Here is a 19,034-nt window from a genome sequence, read left to right on the forward strand (position 1 = left end):
TCACATTCTGCTCAATAATGATATAACTTCTTAATTCTTGGCATATTACCATTACAGTAAGAAGTATCATATAAAATAAGGCAATAGGGTTAATATTCATACCGGTCAAGAACATGCCGTTTCTAAATGCATGTTACATTAATTGGCAACAGTAAATTTTTGCAATAAATGTGAACATAAAACTAGCAGACTACATGAATTCAAGTAGAAAATTACCTTGTCATAACATATTCAATTTTAAGTCATGACAACAATATAAGGCAATCCACTGTTCCAATCCTAACTTCTCTTGAATTAGCTTTGAATCAGTAGATTTCTATAGATGGGAATTTTGAATAACACCTGGCGAAGGAAAAGTTTTCCTGCCATGTTCGGAATTCCAATACCAATCAACTAACAAAGGAAAAAAAGAGCTTAAAAAAATTCTTCTCCATCATTCTGGAAATAGTGAAAAATATATTTGATTATTATCTACAAAATTTAGAGCGAACTCACAACAGAACATTTACGACAAGTCAACGATGTGAAATTTTCATGATTAAACCGCTCTGCAGAAAAAAGTAAACTTGTTATATTTGTGCATGTTATCATCGTTTAGAATTGTGCAAAAGAGGGCAAAAAACTCTGGAAAAATGGGAGATAATTTACTTCTCTAAGGTAATAAACATTATTACTTGAAGTTAATTTCCAGATTTCATTAATACCAAAGAAATACACATTTCACCAATAACAACACTACACGTCTATGGAAATCACAAACCTCAGGCTCCAGAAGATCTCCAAAACAATTATTGTTAAGACCTTAAGAAAGAATGTGCCAGTACTTCATACAACAAAATGCACACTTCAATTACAGAACAAGAAATCACAAACATGCGGCCAACAGCGAGAGGAAATTAAAAAATAAAATATTTACCAAAAGCCGCCAACGACAAAATCAATCACAAATTTACCTGCCAATTCACTAATGCAAAAGCAACACCAAGAACGCTCATTCTCGAGTGAAGAATCTGAAGTCACACTGCCATCACTTAATTATTACACTTCTATATTTGTCCAGCCAAGTCAAGCACTTCGGGCTTAATAGGATAAGGTGAAACATCGTCCACAAATGGCATCAAATCCAACCGGCAGTTCGAGGAGGGGTCTAAGGAACGAGGTAGAGGGATGGCAAGGGTTAGGTTAGTCCTTAATAAAAGGTCTCATTTCAAACATCCTTCAAATCGTCTGGCATTGGGTTTTTGGGATGCTTGTTTTCGAAATGCTGTTTATAAGTCTTTGGGTCTGGCATCTGGGCCTGAAAAGCACAGGTTTATCAAAATCTCAAGATATTTAGGTTCAGACAGCATTAGTTACAACAGTAGGGGACTATTGAAATCCTGCAAAGAAAATATTACCTTACAAATGGCGCACACGTGGACTAACGCCTTTTGGGCTGCTTTTTTCTGAGAATTCGCATTATGCCCTTGTTGTTTTTTGAGCTTCGCTGCTTTTTCTGCCGCCTTCGCCTGGGACTGCAATTTCTGCTGGCCCCTCGCCATTATTCAATGCAGCCTATGCAGAAAGAAACGTTCAGTAAACCAGAATATCATTTAAACCTTACTATCCAGACATCCTATTATACGTCTACATAAATAAAAAATTATGCTAAAAAAATCAAAATTATTGTCTAGAAAAAATACAAGCTATATGTCGAAAGCCTAAGGTGTTATCAACGATTTCGAAAGCGTATGCTGCTGCTGTAATACACAATAAATAGTATTTTCAAGTAATTTTAAAAACATATCCACAGTTTTTTTGTAGCCAGTTACTGTTAGATTCATTTCATATGAAAATTCCAATTTATTCAACGAATCCATACCTATTCCTTTGGAATGAGGACAAACACTAAACACGAATTCCACAGTCAGCCCACCGCTGCTTGGTTATTCATCGGATGTGACGTTTTAGCATTAAGCGGTAATAAGACATACGAGAGAATTTTTCGTACCAATTACGCCTAATAACCAAAACATACCAGTTAGCTCTAATTATATTTAAGATTGTTTTTTCCTTTTTTAACAAAATTTTAACATGGTTTTATTTAATATATACAAAACTTTATAAATACTTGCTGCGATTTCAGCGCCATAACATGGTAATGGAACAGTACTTGATGTTCCGTACCGTGATAAGCGCGGATTGTTAACGCAATCGGTTGGACATCAGAATCATATAATTGTTTAGGAGGTATTGTTAATTGGAAAATAATCTTTGCTGGCTTGGGTGCTATCACATTTTTGACTTAGTCATTGTTTCATAAAGGAGGGTGCGCCCTCGGTGGTATAGAAAGTTTGGAGAGGATGGCCTAGTTGTCATGAGCTACGGCATGTGCATGGATTAGAAAATACTTGCGTGCAGTTCTTAATAAAATGCCTATGCCGTGACATCATTCTGTTTATTGTTAAAGAAGATCCATTCTTATTTTTGATTGAATTTTGACAGAAACCTCTTGGCGTTCTGGAGTGCATTTTGTGGAAGGGGAGTAAGGCTGATGCTTTGATTATAAATAAGCGTACAATATTTATCAGGCGTAGGAAAAGCAGTGAATAGTAATTAAAGGGGTGAACAGTATTTCCCCCGTTACTATGCATAATATTGTAGTTGTCTCGCGAATATCTAAGTACTAATAACGCATTCGGTCTCGCAAGAAAAATACTAATGCCTTCCTCCGCGGTTTTTGAAACTACGTGGTAATGTCATTCACTCCAGCGATTTCTTACATATTTAGGTGGCAATATTGATGCACCTTTCCTCTCATTTTCGCACCTTGAAAGTAAACTTAAATTTACCGAGTAGGAATTTTTGGCATCATTAATGTGCCGCCAGGCTAAAAGGTTGTTGGATTATTGATAGTTCACGTCTCTGCGGTTAGAGTATATCGTCCAAATATTCGAGCATATGGTATGATTTTATCCTTAGACATTTTAAAGCCTTCAGGAGGACAACATCGTGGATGATTTTGAACCTAGATTATGTTCCCCATGTTGTGAATAAACATCTTAACCATTCCAATCAGTGGCAGTCGGGAAAGTTTTTACGAAACATTGATGACCTTCTGTTCTCTCTCCTCCCATTGCATTTTGCGTTTTTCATTTCGTCATTCAAAACCGACGTTACTAAAATAATCACAGCTAAAAAATTCTAATGTTGGCAGTAATTAGTCAGGTGCCAACATGCATGTTAGCTATATTAATTTGCTCGCTGCAGCAATATGCAGAAGTGGAAGTTGGAGGAGTATCGGTATTCGAGCAACAAGTTACCGTGGACTCTGCAATTCTCCGGATTCGTTTGAGAAAATATCCACAATTATTCGTGATAAATGTGAAAACGTAGTGGTTATGGCAGGAGCCGGCTTAAGTACTCCAAGTGGCATTCCAGATTTCAGGTTAGTTATGGTATTCTGAGTGGACGAAGGCCCAAGCAGTCCTAAATATGAAAAGCATACCCTTTCCTGCGAGTGATCGGGCGAGAGTACATTAACCGACTCTTCTTGAACCCATTTATTAAGGTCTTTGGTTCTGGAAATGAAATAATATTATGGAATAGTTGCAGCCCATTAAATCTATCTTGCTACAGTGAATACTAACGAGCGAATACTGAACAGATGGAATATAAGATGCCTGGTTTGGGACACAGAGTGACTGTTTTCTTTAAACCGCAGTTCATCTGCCGCCGTTCACTCCTGGTTCATCTTCTCCAGTTTCTACTTCCGTCAGTAATATTTGTTTATATTAATTATTAACATGAATGGTCTTTACAATTCCTTAATGTTTGCTAAAGCATCCGTTGTTAGTAATGAAGTTGCCATCTACTGACATTTGTTACTTGCATTAGTATATTTATTTATGCATTAAATATTCTTTCCCGTTCCAAACGCCACAATTATTTAGTCTAGCGAGAGGTCATTAGGTATCGCTGCATTTTTAAATTCAAATTATTGGATGCGGTTTCAAAACTTCTCTGCTGACTTTATTTCTGACAATAGCTACGTTATTATTTAATCATTGCTATTACCAACGATGGTTAGTAATTGAAAATTTGGAGTAAGTGTGTATATTAAGATGAATTTGAAATGACATGGTACATGAGATGCCAACTTTTGAGTATATTCTATGACCATTCTACAAGGTGTCTTGCGCTTGCAATTTTCTCTACCGAGGATACCTCATTATCAGTTTCTCTGATTTATGGGGAGAAATGAGTGTCATCTCCAATACCTGTGCAAATAGTCCATCAATAATTCAGCCTTTTCAACCGACTTCTAACATAAACGGGAATTTATAATAATGGTGCCCAAGATGAAGTGAGGCAAGTAGCTATGGTGGATATTGCCAGCAGTTGTCACTTTGATCAGTATTGTTGAAGATTGAAAAAAAAAGATTGGGGAATATTTCCAGGTTTTAGAATTTTATTGATAAAGTTTTATTGTTTTTTCAGAGGTAGCCATGCTTTCAACTCCTTAATTGTTGCATCAAAGTATTCACTTTTATGCCTGGTCAAACTCCTTTAATAGTAATTTTTGTTGATGATTTTACCCTATTTGCTAATATTGTTTTGTTGTAATCCGTTCGTCAATGAGTTAATGTGTGTTTTTAACGAGGGAATTGACAAAAATAGTGTCAGCATACTGTTACAAGTGAAGATTGTAAGAAAATCTGGATTATTAAGGGTTATTAATAATTTCAAATGGTTACTTTACGTTGAAGTTCGTTTCAGAAATTTTTGGAATTGTGAATAGAGAGGGAATGATTTATCTTGGGGGTTACTGTGAGCATGTACCTGCGGTAATAATCACCATATTTTTTAATGCATAAAAACAAATAACCTGAAGAGGTTGTTGAGTTAAATTATTATTACTCATTTTTAGAATGTTAAATGTTTAATAAAAACTTGGCCTGAAAGTGAAATGAAAGTGTACTCAAAGTGAAATTGCCTCTTCATATTATAGGGATGTGCTCCGTAAAGAGGAAATGCTGTCATGAACTTTCATTCACATAGTGATACAGTTATGCTTACTTTCTTTTCATGTTCAGAAATTTGTTGGGTGTTTTATTATTAGGTGATTTCCATTTTTGTTACAAATTAAGAATTGGAAGAAGATAGCATACTTACTGCTTAAACTAATTTGTGCTTTAATTTACTTAATCACTCTTTGGAAAATTGAATTATTCATTTCAAAGGTTGGTTTATTTGATGATAGTACATTATACCAAAGAAATTCCCTGTGGTGTGAAATAATACATTCAGGGTATGGTTGGTCTCCTTATTTCCTAGTGCCATTTGCACTATTCCATAAGGCCCTGGTGCCCAGCAAATTTTACAATTTTTTTCCTTGAGGAAGCCCAGGGGCATCATCTAGGTTTGAACTTATGACCTTAAAATCAGCATATAAGACTTGTCTTTTTTGACAGTGTGCATAATTCTATATCAGGTCCTAATTTTGGAAATTTCGGCAAAGTTCTGAGTGCCACTTGTCGGTTAAAATGATAGTTGAGTACCTTTTTTGCCATTATAAATCACAGGATTAGGTGAAATCGTTAGTGGAAAGTAATACAAATACAACTTCCGAGAAACAAGTGTTTTTTACTTGAGTTTTCCACCAGAAGTGAATAGTGACTGATGTATCTGTTAAATTTCCATCAATATTTTGTGGTTTTCATAAATCAGAGGCTGTAAAATAATTGTATTGGAAATTATTGAGATTCAGCTGCTTAAAAATCAATAGCTCCAGTATGGTTCTTTGATATTTTATGAGATTAGGCTCGAATAGGATAATTTACCAAAATCTGTGGGTTTCAAATTCTTCATAACCCTGAATACATTTTTCTTTGACCCCCTACCTATATTTTGGGATTCCCCCTTGTCAACAAGAGGTTGAATTTTTGGAAAATTGGTACACTGATAATATCAAGGTGAAAACATTAATTTTTGATGATACTTCTTCCAAAATTGATGAATATTCAAATTATTTTCTAATATCTCAGCAATGAACTATAACTTACAAGCTTGTTTTTCAACACTGGAAAATTTTGTTTCTTTTCCACCGAGGGGTACAATGCTACCTAACTGATTGGTTTATTTTGGTTTTGGTTCTTCAATGTTAATTATACCCTACTTCCAAAAACTTTAGATATATTATGGAAAATAGCAATAGTGTGGCAATCCAATTCTGTTATAATGAAAATTTCTGTGAAAAAACTACTAACTGGGAGTTAGTTGTCAGTTTATAATTGTCTCTATTTCGTTATACTAGCTTTTTCTTACTTTTAATGAGTGATAACATCTACTTTGCCAGCTGGGGACATAACGTAAAAAATTGGGGATGTATCCTGTGCTTTAGACAACCATTGTTCACGCATTTTCTTGTACTCAAACACCTGAGAAAATGTCTTTGATAATTTGTCAGTGCCAAGTTTGCTATAAGAGAATCCTTAGTGCCTGATTGCCAGAAGTACAAAAAAGCTCTCCAGATATGATACTTAAGTTTAAGTGAAGGTCATCAGAGCTAACCTCAATAACATACGTGTAAAGATTTGCTAATAATGTGGATAGTTACATTCTCCTGGATTTATTTTATTATATATTTTCATTGAATAGTCAAATTTACTTGCAGGTAAGGTGCATCTAATTTTGAAATGACTTGAAAATATATGGATAGGTATAAGGAAAAATAATTACAAAATTGGATTTCATTGGGAGCATGTTTTGATTTACTTCCTTTATTGTTGTTTAGAGCTATTTGATGGTTAAACTGATTTTGTTTATATATCACCATCAGCTAACAACGGCTTATTTTGGAGATGCCATTGAATTTATTATATCCAGTTTAGTATAGCGCAAACGTCGCTGTAAGCAAATATGTAATAGCATTGATCGTAGCTGACTTGGCTTCATTGCTCTAAGATTTTAGGTTTGTTGCAATTAGCGTTAGTTAGTCCAAGGGGTAGAGTATTGGACTGCTGACTGGAGGGTCCTGGGTTCAATTCCTGGGCAAGGCACTCTGGGCACCTGCAGCTCCACCCAAGCTATGTGATTTTTCGGGTACCAGGTCTTCTTGGGAAACCATAACTGGCACAGGGAAAGGAACTGGCCTTCCTACCCTGATGTGTGAATTTCATACACACTGTATTGGGCGTAGTACTGGGTGAACTCTAACATCACCTACCAAACCGAGCTTTGGGTTGATTACTGTGTTTATGGTTTTATGCCATATTTTCAGACGAGAGAATTTTTGAAACCTTTTCACAGACATTTTCCAGTACTTCAAGCTGTCCCTTAATGGCTTTTATAACTTTAACGCATCAAGCTTGGTTTCCTCAGGTTGCATTTCTACAGAAAATAAATCATGCTAGTGCTGACTGAACTATCTTAGTGAGGAAAATTTTCCTTACTTTTCATTAGAACTGTTATTTCTATTTGTTCAAAGAACTCCCCGAGCCATAATATTTTTAAGCCTTGGTTGTAGGGTTATCTGAATATTTCCATCGGTGACCGTAACTTTTTGTGGTGTCATAATTTGTAGTTTTTAATTTTCTAATTATTTTCTGCTCAAGTGTCAATTTGTGGATGTATTTAATTTTCTTTGGGGAAAAAACAATGGATCAATTTTAATAAATTTGTGGCATGGCAACCAACTGGGTAGTGGGTTTAACTACTGAACGGAGGACTCCTATTCAAACTTAGGTGGTGTCGAGTGGATAGGTTGGTGTATCTGACATCCTCAGCCGTCTGATTTTTCCTTATTTTCCTGGGAAATCAAAGGTATAAGAATCCTGTCCCCCTAGTACCCTGAAATATGAATTTCACATGCCATGGGGCTTAGTACAAGGTGAGCTCTACCCAACCTGTCAGTTGAAATTACTGTGATGAATGGTTGGTTCATAAAAACATTATAGTTTTTCATTACTCTGTTCACTTAGACCACACAGTGATATTATTTACCTGATGCCAGCATGCTTTTTGGAAAAGATTATATTAAGTGGTAATTATGAAATATTATGCAAGTCATCTTAGAAGTCTTTCACCAATTTTTTGAGCAAATATTTCGTTTTGGAGAAATTTTAAAATATGCTATAGTAAGAGGACGATATTCATTCAAGAATAAAAATTTTCAAAATCATATTTTTGTATTCTTAAATTTCATGATGAAATTAATATACAATTGTGATTCATTCTGTAATGTTTTTTCTTACCTCTTATATCTGCTCTGTGCTGCACCCTTATGATATTATCCAAGTAAAGCTAATCAGGAGAGAATATTTTCGCCCTTCATGTGTGTAATTTCAAATTTATGGAAAATAAATTGTCTACCCCCCCCAAAAAGTGGTTGCTGTGACTTCTGAAATTACCCACATACGCAATGGTTTAAAATCTGTGGTGTGAAAAATTAACATTTTAGGAGTCTCAGGAAAGCAAAATTTAGCAGCTCTGAATTTACTCATTTCAGTAAGTGACCGCCTTCACTCATATAGTTCACTTCAACCAAATTTCCAATGGTAATTGAACTCACAGTAACAGTTCAATTGCAAAAACAGTTACTGAAGACAATAACTAAATAATGGTTAATTTTGCAGAATAATTTTTCTGATGTAAATTTTGCCCAAAAATTGCTATGGTTCTATGTTAATAAAGAAAAAATTCTAAGCTTTTGATACCTTGGTGATGGCAAAATTATCTCTTCTTCAACCTTTCCCCCTGGAATAACGAGTGCACCAATACTATCCAACACAATCCCACCCTGAAAATTTAAAGATTCAATATGTGGAAAAATATATTTTGAATATTATTGTGTTTGTGTATTAATTTATTTCGTTGTTATTGTTATATTTCCACAGATCTCCAAAAACTGGATTGTATCATAACCTGCAGAAATATAAGCTTCCTTATCCAGAAGCAATTTTTGATGTTCAGTATTTCATTGACAACCCAATGCCATTCATAACTCTGGCACAAGAGTTGTACCCAGGAGAAAAATATCGACCGAATTTAGGTCATTATTTTGTACGATTGCTGCATGAAAAAGGAAAACTACTCAGAATGTATACTCAGAATATTGATGGCCTTGAAAGATGTAAGATAATGTTCATTATAACTGTCAATTAACCTGGTTTTCGTTTAGGAAATGTTTCATGCTGAAATTAATTAAAACACCATATGCCATTTTGATTGGCATTCCTCTTTCCTTACCTATTGCTAAGAAGTACTATGAGATTTTTTTGGGTTCTTAAGCACTCTTCATTTGGAATGTCATGGTAATCTGGGGATCAAGATGGTGAGGTAGCTCATGTACTGAATTCTCACTGTGAGGGCTTGGGTTCTGGTCCCATTGGTGATAGTATTTTTCAATAGTATTCTGACACCTACTTGGAGTTCTCTCTGGAGAGAACTTCAAGTGGAGTCATCCATTGGTTGGAATGATAAACTGTGGACCCATTAGCACCTTTCGTTAAGAGTAGGCTAATGCCAACACTGGGTTTCACTCTACTATTCCTACATTCCTTGAACATCCTGCCATTATCAAATTACCCACCTATTCCTAATATACAAATGAATTTAGCTGTCAGTTGCATCCCCTTATAACTTTTATACTCATGGTAATGTGTTCCCTAATGCAGCTACATGATGAAATTTATTCATGGATATTAACAAGCTAAGGCATGTATGAGAGAATGTTATGTGCCAATTTTACTATTAGAGACACTTTAACACTCTTCTGTATCCATTCCAAAAAAACTTGTTTCTTTGGAAAAATTGCATATAAATATTATAAAGTACATTTTGAAGTATTAAGAAAGAAAATGAAATTAATATAAAAGGAATCCGAGAACTTTTTTTTGGAGATATGGTACAAGGAAAAGCAGTAGAGTGGAAAATTGGAGAATTTGAGAGACTACTGGAAGAGTGAAAAGAAAGTACTAACATAAAGGAATGGATATGTGTATATATAAAGGAATTGGCATTATTTTTCAGCAGCATCCTTAAATTGTAGTAAATTCTAATGGGAATCATTGTAATTACAGCTTTTTATTTTCTACTCCGGGTTAAAATGTTATGCCACCTTGAAAATAAAATAAGATTGTCTTTAGAAACCTTCAGATTATTATTATTAATAGGTAATCTGCCGGGCAAGGTAGGTTTTGGATGAGCACAACTACCAAATACATTTCTCTTTTCTCTTAACAAAACAACCCAAAATCTGACTATACTGTGTACTTCCTCTCTCCCTTTATTTCACCCCACATCCCTATCCTATTCCTGCCCCTACCTCGTTTGCCTAACATTCTCCCCTCTATTACAATCTTCATCATTCCACTACCGATCAATATGCTTTCATCCATTTTTCCTTCTTCCTAATGACTTCTCCCAACAATGACCTCTCTGCCCCCACCATATCCAGTACTTCCTCGTTTCTTTTCCTTTTGGTCAACTTCACCTTCTCCATCCTTCCACAAGCCCACATTTCGAAAGCGTTCAATCTAGGTCTACCATCCTGCTTCAGTGACCATGTTTCTGCGCCGTGCATAACTATGCTTCTCATCAAAGTTTTCACAAGTCTTTTCTTAACACCCTTACTCAACGTCTCCGTCATCAACTCCCTCATCCTTGTAACAACCTTTTTGCCGAGCAGAACTCTTCTACTTATGTCCCTACTACTTTGACCATGTTGGTCCAAAACACTTCCAAGATACATAAACTGCCAGTTTGTGTTCATCATATATGTATATTTTCTATTTATTCTTTCCATTGTTCTTTAATCTTTCCTGGTTCAGTCCATAAATTTTGCTGACTTATCTTTGATTGTTTACACAGATTTTCCCTCATTATTCTTATTATTCAATTCTTAATGCTTCCTTCTGCAAAGCTCTGTGTCGTTTGCAGCTTTTGATATACCTTTTATGATATGTTCCCATTTTCATCGTATAGTACCCAACTCCCTTTCCATGATTATGATTTCCTCGAACAACGTTTTATGCTCCTTTCTTGTTGTTTTGGTTAATTCTTCTGCTTTCCATTTCCTCAACCATCTTTGCTGTCTTATCCTCTTGAACTTTATATTACAATTCATTATTACTAAATTATGACCTCAATTCACATCCATTCCTGGGAAACTGCAAATTAATCATGCTTTACCTAAATTTGTGCGTAGCCATAATGTACTCTAACTTATACCTCCCTGAATTCCCTAGAGTATTCTCTGGAGTATTGTGGCATTTAAACCAAGTGCTCATTATGATTAAAGCCTGCTTCCTGCAGAATGCTTTAGATTTCTTGTCACAGCCATTTCTTGTTCCAAAATTGTTTTCCCCTACCTTACTTCAATCTCCTTTTCAATCACTACCATGTTTTAATCCCCATAATCATCAAATGTTCCCTCCCAGAGGGAAACAATTATTTCCTGTAATTGATTGTTTACCCTGTTTATTTTTTCTTTTCCTCCCTCCCCCGTGTAAAAAGTTCTCGGAATAGAATTAATCAACTCTCCCTGTACACTAATGCACTTGGTCCTGTGATGTTCCAGTCTCTTGATCCTATCTGGAAAATTTGATTCCTTCGGGTATGCAAAATACCTGTCTATTTAAGCTGTTAGTTCTTAGTTTGAAGAAAATCTCTGTTCAGCAAGTATAATTTTTAGCTTGGGGAAGAAATGGAAATCTGATGGAGCCAAATTAGGCAAATAAGGCAGGTGTGGCAACAATGCATATCTTTGTTCACATATTTTTGCCATGGCAGTGACACTTGTGTGAGGGCATGCTTGGTCTTGATGATAGATGGCTTTCTTACTTGTCAAACCCAGCCTTTTTTCAAGTATCTTTTGCTTTAGTTGTTCCAGGGGGTTAGCATATTATGGTCAGTAATTTTTTGAATAGTGGGAAGATAATCGATCTACAGAATCCGTTTTGCATTGCAGATAGCTGAAGCCATTACCTTCCTGACTGACTGTGTTGCCTTTTGCTTTCCTTGTTGATGGTGAATAAACATGTTTCCACTGCTTTTGCTGCTGTTTTGTCTCTGGGCTATAGTGGCAGACCCAAGTTTCATCTGTGGTCACAAACCGGCGCAGAAAATCTTGTTGGTTGCTCTTAAAACAGGTCAAACATTGCTCATAAATTTCCATTCTGATGCATTTGTGTTCCTGCATCAATAGTCATGGCACCTTTCTAGCAGATAATTTTCTCATCTCTAATTCCTCTGTTAAAATGTGATGTGCCCATTCAGATGACATTCTTACAGCTTCAGCAATTTCTCGCACTTTTAGTCGGCGACCCTCCATGACTATTTTATGCACTTTTGCAATAAAATCTGGAGTAGTGGCACATTTTGGTAGACCACTTCGGGGATCATCATCTAAGCTGTCCCGACCAAACTTAAACTTGTTTGTCCACTTAGCAACAGTTGAATATGAAGGAGCAGAGCCCCGCAGAGTGTTCTGAAAGTTGGCATGAATTTCCTTTGCTGTCATAGCTTTCTTTACGAAGCATTGAATCATTGCTCAGATCTCAATTTTTTCGTACACGGGAACAACAGAGGCGTCCGCACCACAGATCCCTTCCCAGAGCACTGGTGCAGTACTTGTTGACTCATAAAGGATTACCTATTACCACATGGGATACTTGTTGCGCTAGCGCTGACATATGGTGGTGATTCCAAGGACCTTTCTAACTACCCTTGTAGATCTGAATAATGGCCAAGTTCTTTGGGTCATCTTCTTCTTCTACTGACAATATTTTGCTCATTCAAGCAGAGTGCATCCAAAGGAGGATTTCTCATAAGCTATGCTAAATTTTTTGTGTTCTGAAGACTTCAGTCAGCATAAAGTGAGGAGCCACAAAGCAAAACACTGAATATAACCAGATAATGAAATCCATAATTTTAAATAGATATTTGAAGTATATCTTGTTTCTAGTAGGGAAGCATATGAAACTTATATTATTGGATGGTATGCGAATGTGGTCATCCAGTGATAGTTTCATTCACAATATTTTCTAAAAATTTGCAGGGTTTTCAAGAGATACATTTACCATGTATGCAAATCATCTTAGATTGTAGCTGGAACTCTATATTCTATATCCTTTTGAAAAGTAAATGAGGCTGAACTAATTGGTGTTCTGTTTTTTGGAATAAGGAAGGCACCATTGTGTAAAATTTGAGTTACATTGACTGCCTTGATAGTCAAACTATCCTCTGATGATACTGATATAGTTTTATATCTCCTGTCACCAAATTTTATTGGACCAACTGGAGGTACACACAGTTTAACTTTCTTAGCTGATAGGTATTTATCTAAATTAAATTTAAAATAGTTTCAAGGACACAATCCTGGGTTACATCAATTCTGTCAGGAAATTTTTAGGATTTATGTTGTCTTTATCAGACAAGGCAAGTTATTACCATTTTTAGGGATGATGATCCAGTGCAGTCATAAGATTTAATCCACTTAAAAGGAATTCCTCTTCGTGTAGGAGCTGGTGAATAATGAAGTCAAAAGCTAGTCTCAAAGTAAACCCAAGATTCCTATTCTATCTAACTCTGAGAGTATTTGATTAAGCATGCAAGAAATGACCCCTGTAATAGACCCACCAGGACATTTTCTGAGCCTGTGTTCTGAAAATTTCGAAGTGAGTAAATGATTTTGAGCAAAGATTAATATGAGCTGATCCAGTTCTACGAGAAACTACTGTTAATAATGTTTGTGGTTCAGTCGGGTGAGAACATAACATGAAATTGTTCAAAAGGATAAATTTAATAGATAAAAATTAGATAAATTATTAATAGATAAAAATATGGGCATCAATCATCTGCCTATATTTATGAATCATGGCTATTTTTCACTTTTCCTTTCAAAATCTGGGAAAAAGATGGACTGAATGAAAACAATTTAAAGTTTGGAAATAATACATGTGTAGCTTCAAACTTTCATGGCATAGATACCAGCCATATGCTCAGAATATGTTATGGACCAAAAATGTTAATTTTGCTGTTTGCAAGCATTTTGCAAGTTTGTTGCTCATCTTATTTTATGGGACTATGGTGGTAAATAATACAAGTCTTTAAAAATAGAATGGAAAATGATTTTTAAAATAATTAATTTGAGTGAAATTTTGTACAATTCAGTTTTACTGTAAAAATTGAATGACTTCATTTCTGTATGGGATTTGGTCTGCATGTACTGTTCCATGTAAATTCATCCCTGGATGAAATCCCATGCAGATATGTATTCGTTGCCATCATTGCATTAGACTCTTCACAAAAGAATTAATGCTTTATCAAAATTTTGATTGGTGGGAAGTGATGCCACATTGCTCCATTTTAAGGTAATTATAATCACATTGCAAAAAGGGACATTAGATGTAAAGACCACTGGTCCTTTCCAATTTATATTTTATGATAAGATTAAATTTCTTGGTTGAACTCTCATTGGTTGGAAGAACAATTATCTGTTGTATATTCTGGTCCTCTGTTAAACAAGTCCTAGCAAATTTGTTCATTAATGTTTTCTTAGAGATATGGATACTAATAAAGTTTTTACTATGTTATTGATTTGCCTTTTCACAGTAAGTGGGATACCTGGTGAAAAACTTATAGAAGCTCATGGATCTTTTAGTACAGCATCTTGCATTGTTTGTGGTGATAAGCACGATCCAGAGGCTGTGAAGAAGACTATTCTTGCTGGGAAAGTACATCTATGTAGCTGTAAGGTTTGTATTAAAGAAAAAGATGTAAGTGAATTAATGAAACAGATGTCTATATTAGGAGCATGGGGGATAGGGATGGTGCGGAGTTTAACATACAGGCTTCCCACTGAGAGGGCCTGGATTTCAATCCTGAAGACAACAAATATTTTTCAGTGGTATCCCGATCCCTACTTGAGGTGCTTTGTGGTTTGTAGTTACCTACTCCCTTCCTGCATACCAATGTGGTAGCTAGGGCAAGGTGCCACCTGGAGGATTACTGGAGTGTAATATGGCATTTATCTCATTTTTCTCCTAGTTGGAAAGGGTGACTGTGTTGTCAAAATTCTTATTTAATGATATATGCATCATCTTATATGTATGATATTTCATCTGGTAATGGTTTGGTAAAAATGGGGTCCACATGATTATTTCATGCTTCCATTGATAACGATAAAACAAATGCAAATCCTAACTACTCCGTACATGACCATTTTGGTTTGAGCCTGATGTAGTTGAACTTTATTAAACGCATTCAGAGGTGCATATAAATGTATAAAACAAATGGTTATGTATTAACATACCTAATATGTTGAAGAATCTTCATTTAAAAAAATTTGCAATTGGGGAAGAAAATGTTGCAGTAGTCCAGGGGTAGAGAGTTGGACTACAGACCGGAGGGCCCAGGTTTGATTCCTGGGCTAGCCTCTCTGGGCACCCTCATCTACAACCAAGCTGTGTGATTTTTCAAGTTCCAGGTATTCCTGGGAAACAAAAGCTGGCACAGGGAAAGGAAGTGACCTTCCTACCCTGATGTGTGAATTTCATACACACTGTATAGGGCTTAGTACTGGGTGAGCTCTACCATCATCTACCCATCCAACCTTAGAGTTGATTACTGAGTTTATGGTTTCTATGGATGGAAAAATTTTAGTCACAGTTTTGCTATTGAAAGGAAACTGGAGCCATCACTGAACTTCCTCTGTTGCTCATAACTTGTGGCTAGGTATGATTGTTGGCCAGAATTGCTTAACAAGGATGGCGGTTGGCACTATTTTTGTATTTTATTTACATTATCCACACAATACCAAGTAAGGTACACACCATGTGTGTCATGGTGGTTGTTTTGGATAGTATCTATAAGAAGAATTGGAAGATGTCTTTAAAAGAGTGATATGTTATTGCTTCCATTTTTGATCATGTATTTTACTAGGTTTAAGCATAATTGAATTTGATGCTCTATCCCTTAATTTGCCAGTTGTCGGTCCTGCTGCTCTTGTGTGTCTGTATATATTGGATTACCTTCCATTGATATCACAAGTGCATAAATATGCATGACTGATACCTTAAAGTATCAAACATAGTGTGTTTGTACATATATCTGGTGGCTCTTGTCCAAGATGAAGTAGTGACTGTGTGACACTTCTGTTCTTTGGAAGACTTTTACCATGGATTGAGGAGCTTTTCTGGGATAGATTAACTTCAGGAATTACAAGTACAAAGTGAACTTAAGAGATGAATGGAAGATGGTTGGAGTTATCATCTCACTCAAAAACAATGGAGAAGAGTGAAAGCCTGTTGAATGTATGAAGAAATTCCGGTACTAAAAATAGGAGGGTAACCTGTGGACACAATGATACAACAGGTTTATGTGCCTATTTTGAGCAATGAGGATGAGATAATATGAGCTGCTGAGGTGTTGCCAAACAAAGGAGAATACTTAATCATCATTGAGAAATATATCTGAAAGCCTTCGAATTGGGCAAAGAATAATGTAGCTATCAGATTATGTTGCTATTAAACTGCTGCTTTTGAGGATGAATGGGTACATATGATAGTGTTTACCACAAATAAACTCCTAATATGCTCAATAAGAAAGATAACCAAACAGGGAAACAATTGATAATTGAATAATTTATGTGTATTATGGCAGTGTGGGGATCATAAACATGGACCATTTGATTAGCTGATCAGAGAAAAGAGAACCTTTAAAATCCAGAGCTAGAAGTCAATGAGACATGTGGTTAGGGAAAAGAATTAAGAGAAAATGAAATGATAGATTGATCTCAAGAAGCCAAAATGGCTGAGTAAACATGTTGAAAAATTACAGAAAATTTTTTCGATCTTCTAGAAACAGCCCATAAACTACCAGCATAAAAATGCTCTAATTGCTAAGTGTATGTTATGAATTGTAGGATTCCCAGGGAATCCTCTGGTGATCAAATTGACTTGTTAAAATTAATTCAAGAACAAGGAGGGGAAACTGAAGCTTCAAGGAGCAGTTCTCTTTGCCTCAGGATAATGACAGTAGAAATTATCCATCATCTTGTCACTCAATCAGCATCATCCCTGAAAAAATATAATAAGGTTCACTATTATTTTGTTTGTGGGAAAACTAAAATTGGGATGTCTTGATATAACAAGGAAGTTTATTTGTGGGGTCACACCTCACAAAAGATAAACTAGGTAGCCTCTGGTTATTGTTCTATTGAGAAGAAAGTCGCCAAATTGAAGACTCTCGAATGTAATTTTAAATAAAAAGGCTAGTTTTGTGGGATGTAATTGTAAAATGTATTTTAGTTCATATCATCAATCAAATTATGTGCTCTGGTGTACTTTTTTGTGTCTTTGTGTAATTTATTATTAAATTTGTATGCAAAAATGAGAATATTGTTTTTATTTTTTAGGGATATGTTAAGCCAGACATTGTGTTTTTTGGAGAACAACTTCCAGGCAAGTTTTGGCTGCATAATTTGGATGCCATTGCTGCAGATCTTCTTATAGTTTTAGGAACATCTCTAGAGGTAAGAGAATTGAAGAGGTTGTTTAAGTTCAATAAAATATATTATTTGATTTTATTGTTTTTCCATTTGCACTTTGATATAATTATATATTTTTTTGCATTTTAAGGTCCATCCTTTTGCATCAATTTGTGATGCTGTGCCTTACAGAACTCCTAGGATTCTAATCAACCGAGAGGTGGTAGGGTCCCTTGGTTTGAGGGATTTGGATCATGTGTTAGTAGGTGATATTATTGAAAATATTAATAAATTGGCCCAGGAAATGGGCTGGCTAGATGATTTAATTGCCTTGCAGAAGGATAATGAAAATGCCTGATGCCATTTTCAATTAGTTAAATAGTATTTTTAAAAAAATTGGAATGGATTATTTAATTTTGGAGAGTTCCTCTGAAGATTTTTGTGGTAATGAGATAATTATGAATGATGCATAGTTGCTAATCATGCATTACTTGATGTGAAATTTTAGGCCATTTGACTGTGTTAATAATTCCGTTATTGCAAAAGGATGGGGTCCAGTTTAAAATTTTTTCACATCACATCTTTGAATCTATGTTTTTGTCTTCATATGCTACCTATGGATTGTGTGAAAATTAAAAGAAAGATTTCTAAATTCTTGCTGATTGAAATATTCATACTGCATCTGGAAACAAAGAATGTGCAGTCTTTATATGACCAAATCCACCAAATTAGAGGGTAATTTTTGCCTTACGTTATGCCTTTCATTTTGTCCTCAATTAATGAGAATTCTTTCCGTGATACAATGATGAAAAGTGAAAAAAAAATTATTCGCCAATATGTGTATTATTTATTTTCTGCTGCTGGAGTCAGACAGAAATCTTTTCTTTGTGCGGAATAATGAGGATTATAGGTAGGCTAAACTATCCTAGATATTCAGTGATCTGACTAAACACCTGAACTCCTTGGCCATTCTAACAGAGAAATTATTGTAGTTTTTGTTGTTGTTACAACTCAAAGCTGTTGAAGAATAGTTTTTATTAATTCTGACCTGCATTCTTTGATGTGAGCTGAGTAGTTCCATTCCATACATTTTTATAGATATGTACATGGTTTTATATGCATGTGTATTTTTGCTAAAGCATTAAAAAATGTATGATAAATTATTCACTGTATTTTCTAATGGAAAAGTATGATTCTACACCTTATTTTCATGTTACAATTCCATAATGGACTCCAAAAGTTTCATAAAGAAAGAGCTAACCAACTCTCGCAGTGCTAAAAAACTGTAAGGTTACCCTTAAACCATGAACATGGAAGATTCTAAATTCCTCCTTCCGGGAAACCTTCTAATGATATCAAACAACTTCTTGGATTTTTTGCTGTGATTGATTGTTTTGCTACTCAAATAAGAGAAAACTTGGACTCTTGGAGGTAAGGCGAGCTTTTAAATTGGTTATTACTGTGAAGTAGGTATTTTATTATTACTCAATGCACATTTAATTTGGACAATAATTGTACGATAATATTGCCACATTCAATAGTATTGATTTTCTTTTCACTCAGA

The 19,034-nt window shown here is 35.2% G+C and overlaps 2 protein-coding genes across 3 annotated transcripts; one reads left to right on the plus strand and one right to left on the minus strand.

Moving 5' to 3' along the window:
• Positions 1–674: 674 nt before the first annotated feature.
• LOC139687595 (zinc finger protein 706-like) lies at positions 675–1,965 on the minus strand. The gene is made up of 3 exons (XM_071584813.1): positions 1,862–1,965; positions 1,398–1,554; positions 675–1,297 (listed from the first exon to the last, which is right to left on the minus strand). Exons 2-3 carry the CDS (start codon positions 1,539–1,541, stop codon positions 1,208–1,210), a joined length of 234 nt encoding a protein of 77 aa, XP_071440914.1. The 5' UTR covers positions 1,542–1,554; positions 1,862–1,965; the 3' UTR covers positions 675–1,207.
• Positions 1,966–2,265: 300 nt separating this feature from the next.
• LOC139687911 (NAD-dependent protein deacetylase sirtuin-3, mitochondrial-like) lies at positions 2,266–18,614 on the plus strand. Of its 2 annotated transcripts, XM_071585251.1 has the most exons (6): positions 3,334–3,427; positions 3,551–3,753; positions 8,877–9,112; positions 14,596–14,738; positions 17,399–17,515; positions 17,622–18,614. In XM_071585251.1, the coding sequence occupies exons 2-6, from the start codon at positions 3,647–3,649 to the stop codon at positions 17,826–17,828; spliced, it is 810 nt and encodes a 269-aa protein (XP_071441352.1). In that variant the 5' UTR covers positions 3,334–3,427; positions 3,551–3,646; the 3' UTR covers positions 17,829–18,614. The 2 variants fall into 2 exon arrangements, with proteins under 2 accessions (XP_071441351.1, XP_071441352.1); XM_071585250.1 differs by lacking the exon at positions 3,551–3,753 and having other exon boundaries at positions 2,266–3,427.
• The last annotated feature ends 420 nt before the right edge of the window (positions 18,615–19,034 follow it).

Source organism: Hetaerina americana, unplaced genomic scaffold (genome assembly GCF_022747635.1).
Source record: "Hetaerina americana unplaced genomic scaffold, ioHetAmer1.1.p SCAF_2, whole genome shotgun sequence".
Lineage (NCBI taxonomy): Eukaryota > Metazoa > Arthropoda > Insecta > Odonata > Calopterygidae > Hetaerina > Hetaerina americana.